This window comes from Callospermophilus lateralis, chromosome 1, assembly GCF_048772815.1.
Source record: "Callospermophilus lateralis isolate mCalLat2 chromosome 1, mCalLat2.hap1, whole genome shotgun sequence".
NCBI lineage: Eukaryota > Metazoa > Chordata > Mammalia > Rodentia > Sciuridae > Callospermophilus > Callospermophilus lateralis.
In genome coordinates, this window is record NC_135305.1 from 120,687,858 (window position 1) to 120,701,815 (window position 13,958).

Below are 13,958 nucleotides of genomic sequence, written 5' to 3' on the forward strand. Positions count from 1 at the left end.
AAATAGGGAGCCTACATCATGGGAACAAATATTTACTCCTCACACTTCAGATAGAGCCCTAATATCCAGAATATACAAAGAACTCAAAAAATTAGACAATAAGATAACAAATAACCCAATCAACAAATGGGCCAAGGACCTGAACAGACACTTCTCAGTGGAGGACATATAATCTATCAACAAGTACATTAAAAAATGCTCACCATCTCTAGCAGTCAGAAAAATGCAAATCAAAACCACCCTAAGATACCATCTCACTCCAGTAAGATTGGCAGCCATTCTGAAATCAAACAACAACAAGTGCTGGCGAGGATGTGGGGAAAAGGGTACTCTTGTACATTGCTGGTGTGATTGCAAACTGGTGCGGCCAATTTGGAAAGCAGTATGGAGATTCCTTGGAAAGCTGGGAATGGAACCACCATTTGACCCAGCCATTGTCCTTCTCGGACTATTCCCTGAAGACCTTAAAAGAGCGTACTACAGAGATACTGCCACATCGATGTTCGTAGCAGCACAATTCACAATTGCTAGACTGTGGAACCAATCCAGATGCCCTTCAATAGATGAATGGATAAAAAAAAAATGTGGCATTTATACACCATGGAGTATTACGCAGCACTAAAAAATGACAAAATCATGGAATTTGCAGGGAAATGGATGGCACTAGAGCAGATTATGCTTAGTGAAGCTAGCCAATCCCTAAAAAACAAATACCAAATGTCTTCTTTGATATAATGAGAGTAACTAAGAACAGAGCAGGGAGAAAGAGCAGGAAGAAATGATTAACATTAAACAGAGACATGAGGTGGGAGGGAAAGGGAGAGAAAAGGGAAATTGCATGGAAATGGAGGGAGACCCTCAATGTTATACAAAATTACATATAAGAGGTTGTGAGGGGAAGGGGAAAATAAACAAGGAGGGAAATGAATTACAGTAGATGGGGTAGAGAGAGAAGATGGGAGGGGAGGGGAGGAGAGGGAGGATAGTAGAGGATGGGAAAGGTATCAGAATGCAACAGTTACTAATAGGGCATTATGTAAAAATGTGGATGTGTAACCAATGTGATTCGGCAATCTGTATTTGGGGTAAAAATGGGAGTTCATAATCCACTTTAATCTAATGTATGAAATATGATATGTCAAGAGCTTTGTAATATTTTGAACAACAAATAAAAAATATATACAAAAAAAAAGAAAAATAAAAAATAAAAACTCACAACATTAAATAGCTATAGTTGACTCAGAAACATGGGCAGGGAGGAAGTAGGCATTGTTTGACAGGGCAATTACATCCAGCATTGGTTAAGAGAAGACACTGTGTGTGTATCTAGCCTGTCCAGAGTGAACTTGTTGCTGTTAGGCAGCTGTAGATGCTTCTAATCTCACCCATCTCTCCTACTGTAGCCATAAACAGCCTTCTGAACTTTCATTTCTGTTAGAAAAATACTTGTATCTTAAAATTAACTCCATGATAAATCTCTCACTTTAGAGTTTAACCAACATGAGCCAGTTTTCCCAGTACATGGTCACGTGTGATTAAGGTATATATTAAGGTGTAAGATCTGCAGAACTAGAAGACTAAACTTCAGAGTAGAGAAAAGTAATAGAAGCACTGGGACTTTTTCTGATCAATCTAACATCTTCATTCCCTCATTATCAAGGATTAAATATTCAACCAGATGAATGAGGGGCACTTTTGTGTGTTCTGAAATCTGTCTCTTGTTATTTCTAGCTTTCTTAACAGAAGAGCAGATAGCAGTAATATCCAGTTTTTAGTGTAGAATTGAAAAAAATAATACTTGATAGATCCCTTCTTTTTGTTCGTCTAGTCTTCCCTGAATTTCTGCAGTAGCCTCTTAACATGTCAGTTTCCATACCTTTCTTAAGATTGGCAGGGTGAGCTTTAAAAATGCAAATCACTCCCCGACTTAAAACCCTTCTGGTTTATATGGAATAAAATCCACCCCCTCCCCTTACCATGGCCAATAAAACATAACAACCCTCTCTACAACTTCATCTCCTACATTCTCCCCCTTGCTCTCTCATCTTTAGCCTCCTCTCAGATCTTGGAAGAGGGGGAAATCCCTTCTAGAGGCTTTGTATTGCTGTTTGCTCTGCCTGGATCATCACACCCAAGGACTGCACATGGTTCACCTCTCTTGAGGTTCAAGTCAAATATCACTTCTTCAGGGATGCTTTCCTTGGCCCTTTCAAGCCAAATCAGTACTTTTCCCCCTTCATCTTCCATCACAGCATCTGCTTCATATTGTTCACAGCAATCGTACTAGGTGAAATAATTTATTGATTATCTCCTGATCAGACTGTAAATTCAAGAAAAACAGGGAGCAAAAGTTTTTTTCATTACTGTGACTCCAATGCTTGATACAAAACAGACATTCACTAAAATAGGTATTATGTGAATGAATAGTTTCTCAACTGATTCCCCCGTCATAACATAGTGGGTCAGATACTTGACTGTGCCTTAGTTTTTCCAACTTCAATTATAATGGAAGCATTTATCATCGAACTCACTTTTGGATAAAAAGTATCTTTATATCTGGAAATATTACTCCTAAATAATATAATACTGTGAAATAAACAGGTATATAGGAAGCATGGTAGGTATACAATGAAAATGTGCCTTATTATCAGGTAAAATTCTGGATTTCTTTTTAAAATTAATTTCTTTATTACCTTTGGTTTTTCTAGAAAGTGACTGAGATATACCAGTTCAAATTCAAATACACAAAAGAAGGAGCCATTATGGATTTTGACAGGTAGAATCGAATTATTTAATGAACCTGAGAAAACATATAGAAGTGAGATAAACATAAGTTTTTATAAGCCAGAAAAAAGTTTTATACTTCTTTTATCATTTTTCCATAAATCCTATAAAACTTCACTATTATAAAAATGAACTGTAATAATTAAATTTCTGAAATCCATGGATTTAATTGATGAGAGTAGAGGAGATGATAAGCATCGCCATTATACTAACAAGGCTGTCTGCACAATGTTGATTGAAGAACTCCATAAGGCCCTGTCTAGCTACTAACCCAATGTTTCTCAAGTGCTATATTGAGATATTGATCTTTTACACATTCTATATAGTCAGTTGGGGCCAGGGTTAGATAAAAAAAAAAAACCCTGGACTATTTGCCTACATGCATAACTTTTGTCATCTGCCTACCTCACAGTGATGTACAGATAGCATTTTCTATGTGCTTCTCTGTATGGAAAAGACTGGAAAATGCCTTATTGTCCTATCAAAACTAAAACTCCAAGTTTTAAACACATTTAGTGGATTACATAGCACACTAGTGTATTAAATAGTAGTTCATAAGGGCCAATTGAGGATGAAGATGTTTTGTTGAGGAGCAATATTTATTATTCTCTCAGTAGTTTTTTGGCTTCAGATCAGCCAGGAGGTAGAGAGACCTAAGGATTTACTGATACAATAGAAATGGAAGATGCTAATGATAGTGAAAAGCCCTAGGTAGTAGAGTGCTCCAAGTAAGGGAGATGGATATCTCCAAAAGGAATGAATTTAAGAGAAATGTGGCAGAATACTCCCTTTTCTCTATTATTAGCTCTCTGGAGCTTGACGATTTCTCTCTAATACTCACTTCCTTAATTATTCTATCATTTATAAAACTTATAGGCAATACTCAGATGTGAGAACAAAGTTCCAAAAATGAGAGTTAAAATTTTAATCATCACTAATTAACGTTTGTATAGCACTTTACAGATTATATTCACATTTACACGTATTTTCTCACATAAAGCTGTTGTTTTTACTCTCTAAAACTCAAATATAAATATCCCTGGCAACCAGATTAATCTCTTTGGTTTTAAAGACACATATGCCAAGAGGTAAGCAGTAAAATAAAAATGGCCAAATCTTCCAGATATTAGGGAGTCAAGAAAATAATACATATTAGAATTTCCTAGAAGCCGAAAAATAGTATTTGTTTACATCAGAGTTTTGAATGATTTTACTGATGAATCCTGGAGGATCCCCTGGGCCACCTGGCTATAGCCCTTCACTCAGGTTACCTTGTTTAAATTGGTTAAATTCTGGCAGACAAAGCTAAGGTGTTTGAAATTGATGGAGAAACTTAATAAAGGTTTGCTTTATGAATTTACACTGCCTCTAAAGATCAGGGGAAAACTCAATAGTTCAATTACTTAGGATTATTTTTCAACACTGTGCAATTATACCAACAATCATAGCTCTTCCCCAAAACTACTCAAATATGAGACTAATTGGAGAAGAAAATTTCAGAGAGAAAAAAAGTTTAGAATTGGAAGGTAATTTAGTCCAACTTGTTCATTCATATTCATTGAATGAAAGATACTGATGAAATATACAGTCACTTGCTGCTTAGTGAGGGACAAACAGTTCTCCTAAGGGGAAAGCTTCTTTGAAAAGATGACACATTGCATTAGGTTTTAGAAGAGAAATAGAAAAGCACAATACAGGTGGAATGAACAGCAAATGCACATGGTTGAGAGGAAATTGGACAGTAGCTGCTGGTGAGAATAGAGAAGAATATGAATGGACATTAAAGGCATTATACACCATCCTTTATTTGATTGAAAGGTTATTAATTTAATGGAAGAATTTTAAGCATGAAGGTGATATGAGCATATTTTCCTATTAGGATTATTATTTTGTCAGTGGTATGGAAAATGGTTTGCAATGTGGAAATAAAGGAAAGGAGGAAGAATAGTTAAGATTCCCATTGGGGTAATCCCTGCAAGTGTGAGGATGGGATGCCTTTGAGAGATAACCAGATGGTAGATACAGAGCTAGTAACTGATTTTATGGTTAGGGAGTTATAGAAATGTCTGTAAACTTATCTTACAGATGACATAAACAATAAAGTGTATCTCAATGATTTGACTGAAGACATTCAGCTAGTTAACAGCAGACATGATATTAGATGCCAGGATACCTAATTCCAAATCCAGTGTTCTCATTATTATGACATGTGGTTATTTGTAATAAGCAAATTTTTAAAAATAAGGTCATATTTTAAATGCTTAGGTGAACATATTATTTAGAAGTCCTTTGTATGTGCATTGAAAGAGTATAATTATTCCTTTAATTTATAATCTAAAAATTTTCTCCAAAATGTCTAAATGTTTATATTTATTTGATCATATACTCAAAAGTTGTGTTCTTTTGGGAATATATTGTCAGTATTGCATATGATTGAAAAGTATACCTTTTTTTCTATGTGATTATAGCAGTAGTACAAGCTTTGAAAGTGGAACAAATAGTAAAGATATTAAGAAAGCCAGTGTACTACTGATTCGTAAATTATATATACTGATGCAGAACCTTGGACCCCTTCCTAACGATGTTATACTTACTATGAAACTCCATTACTACAATTCAGGTAGGTGGAGACCTTTATTCAAATTCTTCTTAAACTAAACTAATATTTTATGTTAATAGAAGGATTTTATAAACATCTGAAAGATACCTGTTGCTATACTTAAAATATTAATCTGGCTTCTATTGAAACTAAGTTTCATGGCTTTTTGCCTTTTCATTTTGCAGTGACTCCACATGATTACCAACCGCCTGGTTTTAAAGAAGGGGTGAACTCACATTTCTTGCTGTTTGATGGGGAACCTGTCAATCTGCAAGTGGGATTGGTCTCCACAGGCTTTCATAGCATGAAAGTAAAAGTCACTACGGAGGCAGCCAGAGTATCTGATTTGGAGAACAATCTGTTTCAGGAGAATAATACTACTGAAATTGCCCATCAGGGTCTAGACTGCGATGATGAAGAAGAGGAGTACAACAATCAAGTAAGGCCAAGTTTTAGTGAGCCTCCATTTCTTCAGTTAAATACAACTGACATTTTTCACTTTGCATACAGGTCATATCACAGTAACAACAGTCCAGTGGAGCATGCCAGGTATAAAAACTGAAACAAAACTAGTTTTGACATCAAGGATTTTTTAGTCTAAAAATGTACAGTCCTAGCCAGGACAGGTGAGGTGACTCACACCTGTAATCCCAGCAGCTATGGAGGCTGAGGCAGGAGAATCACAAGTTCAAAGCCAGCCACAGCATCTTAGCAAGGTCCTAAGCAATTCAATGAGACAGACCCTCTCTCTAAATAAAATACAAAAAAGTGCTGGGGATGTGGCTCAGTGGTTAAGCACCCCTGAGTTTAATCTCTGGTACCAAAAAAAAAAAAGTACAGGCCTCAAGAAAGAAATATGTTTTTAGATGAAATTGCCTATTACCCATGATTAGGAGAAAAATATTTCCCAATATATTTCTAATTTTCATAAGTGACATATTTTTAGGACTTACAAATATTTTAGGTGTCTATTCATATCAAATACAAGTACAAATCAGCTCTTGATTTTCTGGAATAATCAAGTGGGAAGGAGCCAAGAAAGAAAGTTTGTGGATTAACCCAAATCAGAGTGAAAACAAAATGTCAGCACTCATTTATGTGGAGAGACAAGCTTTGGGTCTAGATCACTGGGGAAAGCCAGGGAGCTGATGGGTTTGCAGCCAAAGGAGCTGAACAGGCCTTTTGCATAGAGACTTTAGAGTTGGGTACTGCTAGGGCCCCACTGTGCCCTAGGTAAATCTATACTGTTGACTTACTGTTTACTGGCTGCTAACTGTAGGCTGACATTGTATTAAAAGGGTTCTGAGACAAACACATTTTTAAAATCTTCTCAGGAGACATTTTAAGATTATGATAATAACTTATTTGCCTGAGATAATCTGAGTCCTACTTACAGAAGATGACTACTAGGTAATTTCTGAAGGTTCTTTCCAGATCTTTAACTCAGTGATATATATGTTTACTGCATGGAAAACAAGTCCCAGTCTTACTTGAATTAATATAAATAATACAACCAAACGAACAACAAGGTTGTTTTGTTTTGTTTTCATTTTTAGTATCTTCACAATGTCAGTCATGAAAAAGGCTTTAGATTTTTGGTACAGTTTTCTTCTCTGATTCTACTCAAGGAAGATATAGCTAACATAGAAAGGCTAAGAAAAATAAATAAAGGTTAAGAAAAGAATGAACAGATTTCAACTGGATTTTTATCCTTAAAAAAATTAAGAATTTCTTGTTTGCCAAATAAGATTTAAATAAGACAGCCTAGAAAAGTATATTTTAATTAATAGATTAAATGAGGCAGGTGATGACATTTTCCAAGTATATATTTAACAGAAACTATATGTACAAAGATCTGGCTTTCATGGTAAACTTATATTTGATATTAGTTTCTCTCTCAACCAGCCAATCATATGAGAGAATGCAAATATACTGAAGTGCTACTGACATTTTTCTACTAAAGATTCCTTTTGTTTTACTTCATGGAAAATACAAATGTTTGTACACGTGTACATATGTAGAACTTTAACTTATTGCTTTTAAAAATTACTGTATTTTGAAACATAATTCATCAAAGAGAGTACACAAAAGTTATATGTACCATTTAAAGAATAATGAAAACATCCGTATACCCACATAGGCCAAGAAGTAGAAATTTACCACTAGAAGCCACCAGGTATCCCTTTATTAATGCACTTCATGTATCTCTAAAGATAAATACATCCTGAGTTATTTTATAATCCTTCCTTTGGTCTTTTTAGTTTTATCATCTACCAATATTTTGGCCCTTTTAAAATTTCTATATAAAAATAATAATACTCCAAGTATTTTTCTATGATTTTAGTCCTTAGCTTGACCATCAAAACTGAGATTCATCCATTATGTGTGGTTGTTCTTTCATTTATACTGTTATGATGTATTCTACTCATTTGTTTTGTTTCATTTTTGAGATGGGGTCTTATTCTGTTACCCAGGCTGGTCTCAAACTCCTGGGCTTAGGTGATCTTCTTGCCTCAGCTTCCTAAGTGTTAGGACTACACGTGTATGCCACCATGCCCAGCTAATATCCTACTCTTGTTGAAGTTATTTCTTTTTAATTGTTAGAAACATTCATGTACACATCTCCTGGTACACATGTGAAAGAATATCTCTAGGGATTATATCAGAGAGTTCTAGTCTTGCACATTTTCATCTTCATTAGGTAACACAAAACTATTTTCCAAAATGATTGTACCAATTTATATTCCACCAACAGTGAAGGAGAATCCCTACATTCTTGCCAACACTTGATATTGTCAGAGTTTATGTCTTCTGCCAATTTGCTAGATCTGAAGTAGGAGTACAATCTCATTATTGTAATTTTAATTTCCCGGTTATCAGTGAGTTTGAGAATCTTCTTATTGGCCAATCTTCTATAGAAAGTAGCTGTTCAAGTCTTTCATACATTTTTTTTTCTTTTTTTTTTTTTTTTTTTTTTTGTACCAGGGACTGAACCCAGGGTACACCCCCAGTCCTTTTTTTTTTATTTTTTTATTTTGAGGCAGAGTCTCACTAAGTTGCATAAGTCCTTGCCAAATTTCTGAAGCTGACTTTGAACTTGTGATCCTACTGAGTTGCTGGGATTACAGGCATGCATCACTATGCCTGGTTCATACATTTTTCTATTATTTATTTTTTCCTCATTGACTTTTAAAAGGTGTTCTGAATTTTTCTTTTACTTATTTATGTTTTAATATTTTTTCCAGGTTTGTGCTTGTCTTTTAACTTATCTTTAAGAGGTCTTTGATAAAGAAATGTTTTTAATTTTAATGTAGTTTATTCTTTTTCTTTAATATGTGCTTATGGGTATCTCAAGAAATCCTTTTCTACCTGAAGGCATTAATAACAATCTCCTGTATTTTATCCGGAAAGTTTTAAAATTTTTCTTTTCACATTTAGGTTTTTAATTTTTGTTCCTTTCTTCCTTTTATTTTTCCCCCCAGTACTGGCAATTGAATCCAAAGTCTTGCACATACTAGGCAACCACCCTAACACTAAGCCACATCCCATACCCACATTTAAGTGTTTGTTTACTTATTTTTGAAGTTCTGGAGATAGAACCCAGGCACACTCTACCAATGAGATGCATCCTCAGCCCTTTTTTTGTTTTGTTTTCCTAACTAGGTTCTCAGACTGGCCTCAAACTTACTATCCTCCTGCCTCAGACTTCTGAGTAGCTGAGATGATAGGTATTGTCCACTATGCCCACATCACATTTAGATCATTAAAAGTTTGTTTTTATTTATGGTCTGAGGTAGACTAGACCCTGTTAACATTTGTTAAATTTAAGTAAAATCTATATACATAAAATATATATGTCATAATAATATATTTCAATAAATATTCACAAACTGAATACTAGGACTGGTAGAAGGGTAAGACAAATAAGATGCTTAGGGGAACCTTTTTTTCTAATTTCTAAAAATCTTTAATTGGCACATTATAATTGTACATAACAGTGGGATTTATTGTTACATATTCATACATGCAAATAACAAAATTTGGTCATTTCCATTCCCTAGTAACTCCCATTCCCTCCCCTTCTCCCTCTCCCTGTTCTCCTTTCTCTGCTCTACTGGTCTAAGGAGGCACATTTTAAGGTTGCTTTCAGGTGCCAAGAGTGAGCTTAAATTGTGCTCTCTGAGTATATTGCTTTCCGCACCTTGTCCCAGCTCTACTGAATAAACATGTGAAATCAAGTCAGACCAAGAAACAGAATAGTACCATCCTTCCAGAAACTTCTTACTTTTCAGTCACTATTCGTTCAACAAGAGTATTGCTGTCCTGACTTCCATTCGTTTCTCTTGATTATTCTATAGATGTAGAATCACATAGTATGAGCTGTCACTTTAGTTGATATTACAATGTAAGATTTATGCATATTTTTACATATTGTTGTAGACCATTATCATAATTTATCATTCCACTGTTGATATGCATTTGAGTGCTTTTCAATTTGGGGCCTTTATGAATAGTACCGCTCAGACATCTGGAACATGTGTTTTAGTGAAATATGTAGTGGGAATAGAATTGCCAGGAGTAGAATTGCTTTGTCAAAGGGTATGCATACATTTAGTCTTAAGAGACACCACAAAACAGTTTCCAAAGTGGTTGTGCCAATTTATATTTCCATCAATGTATGAAAGTGTGGTCACATCCTCACCAACCCTTGGCATTTTCCACCTTTTTACTTCTATCCATTCTGGTGAGTATGCAATGGTATGTCATCATGGTTTAATTGACATTTCTCTGATGCCTGATGAAGATGAGCACCTTTTCGTACATTTATTGGCCATGTTGTATATTTTCTTTTGTGAAGTTATCAGTTCATGTTGTTTGCTATTTTTTATTTATCTTTCATTTTTATTGATTTATAGAAATTCTGCATATAAATCCTTTGTCAGATAATGTATGCTGAATATCTTCTTTAACTTTATAAATTGCCTCTTAATCTTATTTTTTCTTTTCCAGTTTTTACTGGTACATGACAGTTATACATAATGATGAGATTCATTATTACATATTGATATGTGCATACAATATAATACTATCTTTACTCCCTTAATAAGGTGTTTTATGAATAGAAGTTCTTCATTTTAATGTAATTCAATTTATGAATTACTACATTGAGCAATTTAGGGTACTGCTTAAGAAATTTTTGTTTGCTCCAAAGATTATAGAAACTTTCTATATCTTTTTTTTTCTCTAAAAGTGGTGGAGAAATAACTGCAGAAACACAAGGGTTTTGTTTTGTTTTTAATTATAAGAAAAACTTCTGCTGTGTGTAATAGAGTACCTATTTAGCATTTGTGACTCTGGGTTCAATCCCCTGCAGGGACAGGGCAGGCAAATCAATAAAACTCCAATGAATAACTTCATACCAAAAAGTATGAATACCTGGAGTTAAACCCCACCTTAAAATATGTGAGTGTGTGTGTATGAATATGTAGGATGGAAAGGCAGTTAGAAGATTTGCATTGCTTTTTAAATTAATGTTATTATGATATTGCTTTTTAAAGTGCTTTCTAGGGGATGTGTGGTAGAATGAATGCTTATTAGGTTCAAGGCCCTGGGTTCAATCCAGCATGTGTTATCATCTCACAAAGCCCAGTGTGATATTAGTTTTTATTTCAATTCAGATTTTTGGTCAATTACACACTGGAGAAAATAATGATAATTTTACTTGTCTAGAACTATAGTCAGTTTGCTAGGTTATCTAATACTGTTGTATGTCCTTCTGGATTTCCATTTGAAGCTAAATGTCTATTGTTATACTGATGATATTATGCTTTTAACAAATCTAGGCATCATGGAAAGTAATTCTTCTAGCATTTATATTAGGAAATCCAAATTGAGAGCTAAGACTTCAGAAGACCAATCCTTCAGACAGTGGTAAAGAAAAGTTAGAAACAACTATGTATTTTATGGAGCCCCATCTCAAGTGTGCTTCATCCTGCACAATAGAGGCTCTTCCTGCTCTGATAACCAAATACAGAACAAACAGAATCATTAAGCTAAAAACATTATTTTGACATTTAAACAAGGCTACTTGAAACTTACCATGAAGAAAGCTTAAAATAATTGAATATATTGTAATAACCATAAATTATTAGCATTTATTCAGCCAACAATTTTATATTGATGCCTACTTTGTTTGAGTTAGTACAAAGGTCACATGCACAAAGATAAATAGACCAAATCCCTGTGGTAATTGTATGTTTAATCATTTGGAGAATTCCAAAACTGTATTCTAAGTGGCTGCACCATTTTTTTTTTTTTACATTTCCAACATCAGTGTATGAGAGTTTCAATTTCTTCACATTCTTATATGTGTCTCACTTTTTGATTCTGGGTATGAAGTGGTCACTCATCATGGATTTAATTTACATTTCTCTAATGACTAACAATGTGAGGTATCTTTTCATGTGCTTATTATCCACTTATGTATCTTAATGGAGATATATTGATTCTGATCTTTTGCTCATTTTATGTTGGGTTTTTTTCCTTTTATTGTTGGGGTATAAGAGTTCTTTATCAAGTCTGGGTAGAATACCTTTTCAGATACATAATTTATGAATATTTTCTCCCTTTCTATTTCCATTTACATGGATTTTCCTTAATTTCTTTCAGCAATGTTTTATAATTTCCTGAGTATAAATTTTGCATTCATTTTGTTAAATTTATTCCTAAGTATGTTATTCTTTTGATATTATTGTGAATGGAATTTTTAAATTTTATTTTCAGATTATTTATCATAAGTGTATAAAATTACAGATGAATTTGTGTGCTAATTTTATATCCTGAAACCTTGTTGAGAGGATTGATTTGTCATGGGTGTAATTAGATGAAATTAATATTTAAATCAGTGAACTTTGAGTAAAGTAAAATCAGTACTCCATAATGTGCGTGGTCTTCAGATAGTTGAAGGCCTGAAAAGACAAAAAGTTTGGCCTCCTTGAACAGGAGGCAATCTCCAGCAAACTGCCTTTAGTCTTATCTGCACCATTGACTTTCCTGGGTCACTAGCCTGCCAGCCTACAGGAAATTACACCATTGGCTTTCATCCCTCTGGAGTCCACTGACACATACTGTAGATTTTTTAGACTTGCCAGCCCCCATAATCACATGAGCAAATTCCTTATAATAAGTGTCTTTACAAATAGTGTATATAAATCCAGCAACATATATACATGCATGCATGCACAAGCTCACACTATAACCAAGCTTGATTTAATATCTGAAAATTAATAAATATAATACAAATATAAATATAATACATTATGTAAAACAATAAAAAGCAAAAATCACATGATTCTATCAAAAGAAACAGAAAAAGCATTTGACAAAATCCAACACTGTTTTAATGACTTAAAGAAAGCACTCAGCAAATTAGAAAGGGCAATGACCTTTTCAACATGATACAGGGCATCAATCCTGAAAAATACTTAATATCATACCTAATGGTAAAAGAATAGATGCTTCTCCCCCCAAGATCAGAAATAAATACTATTGTCACTTCTATTCAACATTGTAATGGAGGTTCTAGCCAGGTCAATGAGATAAGAAAAGGTATCCAAATTGAAAAGGTCATTGCCAATGGGATGTTCATATCTATAAAAAAATCCCAAAGAATCCACTAAAAATCTATTACAATAAAGGAGTTCAGCAGGTGTATTAGTCAGGTTTCTCCAGAAAAACAAAATTACTAAGATAAACTTATAAGATTTAAAAAAAAGAAAAAAATGTGTGTGTGTGTGTGTGTGTGCGTGCGCGCGTGCACACGCTGTCCTGCTGAGTTTTGTTTGCTAGTATTATATTGAAGATTTTTGTGCCCAATTCATAAGGGATACTGAGCCATAGTTTTCTTGTGATATCTTTGTGTGGTATTAATATCAGATAACACTGGCTTTATTAAATGAGTTCAAAAGTGTTTGTTCCTCTTCTACTTTTTGAAAGATTTGGTATTAATTCTTTAAAAGTTTGGTAGAACCCTGCACCTACTAGAAGAAAAAGTAGGCCCATATCTCCATCATATTGGTTTAGGAACCGAATTCATCAACAAGATTCTTAAAGTGCAAGAAATAAAATCAAGAATCAATAAATGGGATTTTAAAAACTAAAAAGGTTCTTCACAACAAAGGAAACAATCAAGAACATGAAGAGAGAGCCTACAGAATGGGAGAAAATCTTTGCCACCTGAACCTCAAATTGAGTATTAATCTACAGGATATATAAGAACTCAAAAAACTTAACACCAAAAAAACCACAAATAACCCAATCAATGAATGGGCAAAGGAACTGAACAGATACTTCACAGAAGAAGAAATATGAATGGTCAACGAATATATGAAAAAATGTTCAACATCACTAGCAATTAGAGAAATAAAAATTAAAGCTACTGGGCTGGGGATGTGGCTCAAGCGGTAGCATGCTCACCTGGCATGCCTGCGGCCCGGGTTCGATCCTCAGCACCACAGACAAACAAAGATGTTGGGTCCACCGAAAACTAAAAAAAAATATTAAAATTCTCTCTCTC

At 34.2% G+C, this 13,958-nt stretch overlaps 1 protein-coding gene across 2 annotated transcripts in view; it reads left to right on the plus strand.

Annotated features, from left to right (window-relative positions):
• Nucleotides 1–13,958, plus strand: part of Hormad2 (HORMA domain containing 2) — a 78,228-nt gene that overhangs the window by 27,214 nt on the left and 37,056 nt on the right. The window contains exons 7-9 of one of the 2 annotated variants that reach the window (XM_076865400.2): nt 2,709–2,776; nt 5,226–5,404; nt 5,569–5,822. In XM_076865400.2, the coding sequence (XP_076721515.2) occupies nt 2,709–2,776; nt 5,226–5,404; nt 5,569–5,822 (501 nt within the window). The remainder of the gene's footprint in view (nt 1–2,708; nt 2,777–5,225; nt 5,405–5,568; nt 5,823–13,958) is intronic. The other variant, XM_076865401.2, reaches the window with a different exon arrangement.